This window comes from Antrostomus carolinensis, unplaced genomic scaffold, assembly GCF_000700745.2.
Source record: "Antrostomus carolinensis isolate BGI_N321 unplaced genomic scaffold, ASM70074v2 scaffold20513, whole genome shotgun sequence".
Taxonomy (NCBI): domain Eukaryota; kingdom Metazoa; phylum Chordata; class Aves; order Caprimulgiformes; family Caprimulgidae; genus Antrostomus; species Antrostomus carolinensis.
In genome coordinates, this window is record NW_010306122.1 from 24,006 (window position 1) to 31,903 (window position 7,898).

A 7,898-nucleotide genomic window follows, 5' to 3' on the forward strand; every position below is an offset into this window, starting at 1 on the left:
GAGCCATAATTCTATAAACCAGACATCCACTTCCAGTAGGCAGCATCTTCTAGGGAAACATAGCAGACAAACCTTAACCCTCACCTGGCTTTCAAGCTCAGCAGAGTTATTAGATGACAGGTCTTCAACATAATTAGATGGAAAATAGTGTTGGACTTTTTCTCCATAATCCCCTTTCCACCTGAATTTAAAAAGAAAAGTATATATATATAAAAAAAATAGTTAAAGAGCTTCAATAGGCCATTAATGAAGCAATAATCCTCAATAAATTGGTCATTAATACCACATACTAGCTTGTCTAGCTGACTATCACCAAAATGTAAGTGATGAAGTAGCTAAAAGCTCTAACAAAGTGATCATTAACTGCAGTAACAGATGATTTCAGAGGGATTACAGTTCCTGTAAACTGCAATTAATGACTTACAAGGCTTTTTCCCCCTCCAGTACTAAAAATACAATTATGTGGTTGATTACCCTGCAGAAACTACAGGGAAACATCAGATTCCCAAGCTTTCCAAGCAATTTACAAGCCAGCTAAGAAAGAAAACCTCTTATGAAAGGAGACCGTACAGATAACTAAAAAAGATGGGTTTGATTCCTGAGAAGTACTTTGCAGAGCAAGGAAAGAAGCAGAGCAATGACAACAATGGTAATAGATGCACAACTTCCCAGAATACACAAATGTTCAGGAAGGATGAATGTACTAAAGGAAAAATACTGGATACATGGGGCTATGGAGGTTCTGCATGCTGAGGTTATTGCTGGAGCATAGAAAAGTGGAAAAGACATGAAAGGAGACATGAGGATGAGGAGATTTGGGGTCCTTTTTTAAATATACTAGCATTAAGATTTATAAGGACACAGTTAATAAGCAGCAATCAGACAATTGGCAAAGTTTTTAAAAACTACTACCCAAAGCTCAATTTTTTCCTCCATCTAGTAAGTCACCAGAAGTTCTCCTACGAGGAATCTTTGTCCTTACCAGCCTCCAGTTTCCTTTGTGACATTATGAATTAAAGCTCCTCGAGAGAAGCTCAATTCATCACTTCTTTTGGCTCTGTAGTCATACAAGGCTTTCACTGTTCTCTGAGGCTTTAAGAGAAACAGAGCAAAAGGGTCATCTAGGGGGATGGGTCATAAAATGATCAATAATGCAATCTTAAAAAAAAAAAAAAGGAGGGGGGATCAGATCCCTTTTTTTGTTATAAAGCTGAGAAAACATAATACTGAAGTTCCAGAGCGACATCTATGGGTGGAAGCAAGTGACGCTAGTTCACTGCTATTCAAGTATGAGCTTGGAAATAAGAAAAAATAAGAAAAAAAAGAATCTTTCTTTTTCTTGAGTGCCACAACAGAATTATGGTAGAGGAAAAAAAAAAAAGAAAACCACACAGTGAAATATCTCATTACATGTATTCATACCCAGTTGGAGTCTGTAAGCTTAGATGCCTACAAAGCCTTCACTTCACATCAGCCACCCTGCTGGTCACATTCCCTTTAGGAAGACACCCAGTTTTAGCAGGACAGGCATTTCTTTATCTTGAATTTACTACTAGCCAAATTCTTCTAAAAAGAATTCTAAAAAGAATTACAGCCACAAAATTTACAAGTAGGTGAACCTTTATGAGAGTTTAGTAGGCAGGCCCTAACAAGAATTGGAGATAAGTAGATGTTTGCTGTGCCACTTGTTTTTAAAACATTATATATATCTTAAAAGAAGACAAACTTCAGTAACTCATTAATAAACCAAAGACACCATTTTCATATAGAAAGCACATAAATAAACTCTGTGCCTATTTGTGCATGCAAGTCATGTTTGCTAATGGAACTGCGATAATTTTGTGCACGGACAAATATCAGTGCTCATAAACACAGAGACACACACACACTTGGGATTTACATGTTGTACTTTCTTTCTGTGAAGACTTGGTCTTATCAAATAGAATCTTCTCATAGATTGTTTAATTTAGGGGCACATCTGCATAAGCACGCATGCCAAATCAAATTGCTTCCAAAGACTCAACAACAAAAAGTGCCCTAATTCCCAGTATGGATGAATCAGTACAGGATTTGCACACAAGAAAACATGTGGGTACAGATTTTAAAGAGATGCTAGAAAAAAGTCACACTCTTTAAGGTTCTGCTGTCCAGTCCTCCATAAATCAAGCAGTCTAATGCTTTTGATTATCCTTTTCATTACTGCTAATGGGAAATCAACAAGTGAGCCTCATCATTTTCAGAAGTCTACAGTAAGTGTAAATATCTCTCTCTAAACATACCACTGTAGGGGTGATTTCACTGGGTTCCACATACATCTTGACATCATAGAGGGAGTTAATATCTTTTTCCTAAAAACAGGAAAAAGGAGAAAAAAAAATGAAGTTACAGGAATCAAAAATTATAAAAGTACTTCATGTTATTAGAACATTCATTGTGTAAACCACCTTTCTGACAATACATAGGCAAACAGAAGAGGAAGGAAGCCAGACACCTATGTTAGGCTCATTTCTATAGTCAAACACAGCTGAACATGAGTTTGTTACTTAATCTGTCTACACCTCGGTTTAATGAGCAGTAGAACACAATGAAACAGTAATACTTCACAAAGGTATCTCTTAATCAGTCAAACAGCTTTGAGATTGTGAATACCCTTCTGTGTGCAACATGGGAAGACAATACCTGCATTTATGATTTCTGTGTTACACTACTTTAGTTCCAGTATTCGTTTCAGTACTAGATAAAAATTTTAAAACAATATACACAGTCATATTTTTAATTTAATTCTCTCCTTGTGTTCCCATTTGGAACGGGTCCTGGGATCAAGAACCTTAGCTATAGGCAACATAATAAAAAAACTTGAGGTCTAAAATCTTTTCAGTCCCTTTTAGTCTCCCCAGAAGAAACAAAAAACCCAGACTTTGATTTCCTCAAACACACCAGACGTCTTTCTCCTGCAGCTTCTAACAGACATATTTGAAAACAGAAGACAGCATCACAGGCTTTTCTAAAGCCAGTCACCTTGGCAAAGCTCTCTCATCATGAAACGCATCCATCCAGAAAACAGGCCTCTGTCCCAGGCTATTTATCCAGGTTCCTAGTTTAGTCAATGGACAGAGACAAGTATCTCTTGAGGAGGTTTCCTTATGTTTTTCTCAAAGAGTGAGCCTTCAGAAGTACCTCTCACTTTTTACCACAGAAGGCAGTTGGACACCATCCTTGAGATGGCTCCAGTGTGGTCAAGTGAATGCCACTGCCTGTCCAGAGCCTGAGGAGGCACAGCAGAATTATTTCATTTTTTCTGAAATGCTTAGCAACTGGCATCTGCATGATCATTTTAAGATCTCTGCTCACTCCAGCAACAGAAGAGAGGGTGAACTGCAGGTAAGGCTATTATCAAAAACTCGTTTTAGCAGAGCAATGATCCCCTACTTCACAGAGCAGCTTTTTTAATCTGATCGTGAGGAAGGCAAGAGTTGATCCGTAATCAAAGATGAAGCTCTCTCCTTCACATATCTCAAAACCTTTGTGAGAGAAGTCTACCATCTCAATTTCAGATAAGAAAACTGCCTGCTTAACCTCCTCCAAAGGGCATCGACCATAGCCAGAACCAAACCCAGCACCCCCAGTCCCAGATCTGGGACTCCATCCACTACAGCAACTGACACTTGTACAAAGACCATCGCTTACCGTGCTGTAGCGCTCCAGCAGCTCCTCAGTCACTGGGTAACGCAATTTCATTTTCCTGTACAGTGGATGCTTCTCGTAATAAGTTACCAGCTCCACTAAACTCTCAAAATAAGCTGAGGTTCCAAGCACAAAATGGCGACCTTCTTGCTGAATTCGGAAGTGCTTCACCTTCCCCTCCGCTCTGCAAAACAAGTGTGGGTGCTGTAAAAGGCACTGGTACTTGCAGTGAGAGCACCAGTGCCAAAACTGCTCTGTGCATCTTAATCATGAAACAATTTCTCCCTCTTCCAGAGCCTCTTTATTCAAATTGAATTCCAGTTGCCTGATTAAATTCACAAGAATACATTCTCACTTTTTTACAATGTACAGGGCCTTGGGACAAATCCATGGTTTTGCTTAGATTGAATTTGCCTATTTTTTCCCCCTACAAATAGGTATTCTGTCATCTTCATGCTATGCTAACACAAAAGTCTCTGATCAGACTGAGAGTCCCTCTGGTATCCGCTGCTGCTGATCTAACCCTGTCCCTAAGCGACAGACACACTCCCCTGAAAACAACTGCCTGCCTATTCCCTGTAATAATTTTGGTAACTACAGGAATCAGTTTTGAAGGAAAAAAAAATCTCTTGTTCTGGAACACAAGGTTTGTGCTTGCATTGATAGCAGTAAACCCATCCATGGACTACCCACAGAAGACCTCTGCATCCTTTTCAGGCTGCTGAAGTTCTCATACTTGTTTTCCCCACTGTGAAGTGGTTTTATTGAGATGCTGCAGCTCAAGTTACTTCAATATTCGTCTTGGTAACAGCAGAAAGCTTAAAGCCAATGTATACAGGGGACTGGGGAATTCTGGACATCTTCAATACATAGTAAGGCATGTAAATAAGAGGAAAACAAGTATTCATTTTTCCAAAGTAATTTTGTATGTTGTAGAAATACACATTTTCAAAGAAATGCAATTTGAGTTGAAGGTATGATGGAGAACACCACAATTTTATACATTTTATTAATGTTGTTGCAAGAACTACAGTGTCAAAAATATTTTCCCTGGCAAGAAAAGCTGACAATTTCATTCTGACATTTCTTTTTGGTCAGTTATATGACAAGGCAAGATTTCCAGGGGATAATGACCTAAAAATCACTGTTGAAACAGCACCAAACAAAACTTCAAAAATAACACCCTGTAGTAAGGAGCATCAAGGAAGTGAAGGGCCATGCACAGTTCTGTATGGAAAGAAAGGGACAGTTGGTGCCTAAATATTCTTTTTAAAAGCATAAAGGTTTATTCCAGTCACATTCTTCTACACATTCTTATACATGGACCTGCTGCACAAATCAACCTGCTAATTACTCAAAATTTGAAATCAATAATTCTATGACTCTAAAATACCATAGTATTTTTTAAATAAGAAAAAACCAGAACATTGTTGGTCTACTAGGTTACGAGTAGTCATATCTGTCTTTTCTTACCTGAAAGTCATGGCAAATGAATCAGGTTCATCCCTCTTTCTAATCAGGAAGGCTCCATCTCGAGGAATTCGCATCAGCATGTCTTCTGCCTCTCCCCGACTCAAGTTGCTATAGTACCAACTACAACAGTTAAAAATCAAAATGGACAAAGGGTTACAAAGCTTGTCAAATGTCATTCAGTAAGAATAACAGGCAGCACTATTAACAATAGAGTTTCAAACATTACAAGAAGAAAAATGCATTAGATTTTCCCCATCTTGCCACCTATGACAGCAGCTTATTACAGAACATTGTTAACAGCAGCTTATTTTGGATGAAAGCATCAAGAATATATCAGAACACCTTGTCTGTCTGAAATGATAAAACATAAATCTGCATTTTTTCCTGAAACAAAGGCACTGGATCCTGCTTTTAGTCTGCCATTCAGTTTTCAGTAGTTTAATCAGTTTTGACACAGCAGATTTAAGGAAAAGCCCAAACACAGACAAAAGGAAAACACCAGGCATTTGAATTCTTTTATTCAGAGCTTGATTTTATCTTTCACTGTAGGGGTGGAACTATCTTGGATCTAACGTGCCTTCAGTGAAGCTGTGGACACTTATACTAGCAGTACATCTTGACCTTATACAGAAAGGCATGAAAGCCTAACCCTTAAACTCTACCCTCCCCTCTCACTGGCTTCCAGAGTTATCTACAGGTGGTCAGCAACTCCCAGTGCAGGGGTGAAAAAACGAAGTTTTAGCCACAGAACATTATTTCACATGCAAAGGAGATTTACTTTTTCTCCCTACAAAGAAAACAGAACAAAGGGCAGTGTTCTGCCAGCAAACAAGATTAAGCTCTGCCCAGAATCTGCATCAGGCAAATACCAGCTGGAAATAAACAATGAGCTATACTACTTCCTATCAGCATGGGGTGAAGTCAGCCTAACCAGCTCTAACAGGGCTGAAGTGGAGGGAGGCACTAGGAAAACGTAACTGTTTGGGCTCACTGCCCCAGTAACAGAGTTTCCAGATGGCACAGACCATGACCACTCAGTTGCCAGACCACAGACAACTACTAAATATCTAATCTAACCCACCGGGTGTTGTAAAACACTGAGCAGAGAAAGAAGGAACTGGCACGCTTCCGCAGCATTACAGTTCTCGCTGACTCTCCTAGTTGCTGCTAGTAAACTGCTTTCTCAGTGACTCCTCTCTTTGGTACCAGGTTCTCACAAAATCAGTGATCTTATTCTGCATCTTTCAGAGAAGCCTATTCCTGTGACATAGGTGGAAAATCAAAACTCAGGTGTGTGCTTGCATCCAGCAAATTTTCTCTGCAAAAATCCAAGATTTTTGCAGAGAAAAAATCCAAAAAAATCCAAAAATCCATGTAAAACAATGCAAGGGATGCTGACATAACAAGCCTGGTGCTTGCCTTCTCCTGTACGTACTCTTTGGTCTCATGAGGGCTGGGATTAGGCACAGCATCGGTCAGACGCAGCTCAAATTCAGCACATCGCAAATGGGCCTCCTTGTAGTGTTGAATGAGATCATAGATGCTACCAAAAGTGAGGTTGTCCGTCAGGTAGTATTTCACAGTGTCCCCATCACTTGAAGAACGGATACGGCAGTGCTGGACTCTACCTGACCTCCTGAAGAAATGACAAGGGGCATAAGGAAAGGACAGACTTTATAACAGGTTCTCTTTCTTTGAAGCATACTCGAAAAAATCCACATAAAATTTTTATGACAATCACCATACCAGAATGACAAGGTGTAATCATTAGGGAAAGCCTCACTTTCCCTAACTAGGAACGTCCCATCCTTGCCACCCATTTCAGCACAATATTCCTGGAGCAGTTTCTCAGCAGTCGTTCTCCCCTCTTTCATTTTTCCATGGAACCATTTCTCTTTTAAGTGCATTTCAGTACGTTTCACCTCCTAGACCAGAAAATAAGAATTTTTATAGCAAATTTCAAGTTGATTTGAAACAAAGTACTTGTTATTGATATAACAATCTACTATTTCAGGATTTCAGCTCTTCCTAGCCCTGCACATTTTTTCCACAAATAAGCCAATCACCTTTACAGTCACCCTTGACTATTCCCCCCAGTCAAGCCATTTCTTTGAAGCAGTGATCAACTTCAGCCTCTATTCAAATATGTAATCAACAGAAAGTGAAAGAATGTAGCAACGCAAACACCAATTTACATTTTCAAGGCAAAACACCCTACTGCTAATTCACAGTTTCTAATCAGTTTTTCCCAGCACTCATCTGTGTTCTCCCTTACACATTAATTATTTTACTGAGATTAACATCTAGGTGAATGGGTAAAATGTTCTGCATACGCAGACAGATCTCTGAACTATGCACATGTGTTAGCAATGAAAGAACACGTGTGGAAACCTGAAAGGTCAGAAAAAGAAACCATGCTGAATGGCACTTCTATTGCAGTCCTTCCTGAGGCTCAGGCTTCTGCTTTACCATGCACAACAGGCAAGCAATACATGTTCATCTGCAACAAACGCTTTGCAAATATGAAATGAACAACGTGCACTGTGTAAGAGGTGTGCTGTAACACAACAAACCTCAGTTCATCATACTGTCTAGTTTCAGTATAGCAATATTACTTAGCCAAAGGCATATAAAGACTTTGATTGTCACTGCACACATTAACTTTAGCATTTAAATACCAAAATTATATTTCATTGTCTTTGGACTCTTCTTTGCAAGTCCTCAATTAGCCAAGGGAAAGA

The 7,898-nt window shown here is 39.2% G+C and overlaps 1 protein-coding gene across 1 annotated transcript in view; it reads right to left on the reverse strand.

Annotated features, from left to right (window-relative positions):
• The window catches only part of PLCG2 (phospholipase C gamma 2), a 56,413-nt gene that overhangs the window by 14,120 nt on the left and 34,395 nt on the right, over positions 1–7,898 (reverse strand). Inside the window, exons 16-22 of the mRNA XM_010165021.2 lie at positions 6,904–7,082; positions 6,593–6,793; positions 5,158–5,277; positions 3,688–3,868; positions 2,280–2,348; positions 983–1,092; positions 85–181 (exon numbers count right to left, since the gene is read on the reverse strand). Of these exons, the coding sequence (XP_010163323.1) occupies positions 85–181; positions 983–1,092; positions 2,280–2,348; positions 3,688–3,868; positions 5,158–5,277; positions 6,593–6,793; positions 6,904–7,082 (957 nt within the window). The remainder of the gene's footprint in view (positions 1–84; positions 182–982; positions 1,093–2,279; positions 2,349–3,687; positions 3,869–5,157; positions 5,278–6,592; positions 6,794–6,903; positions 7,083–7,898) is intronic.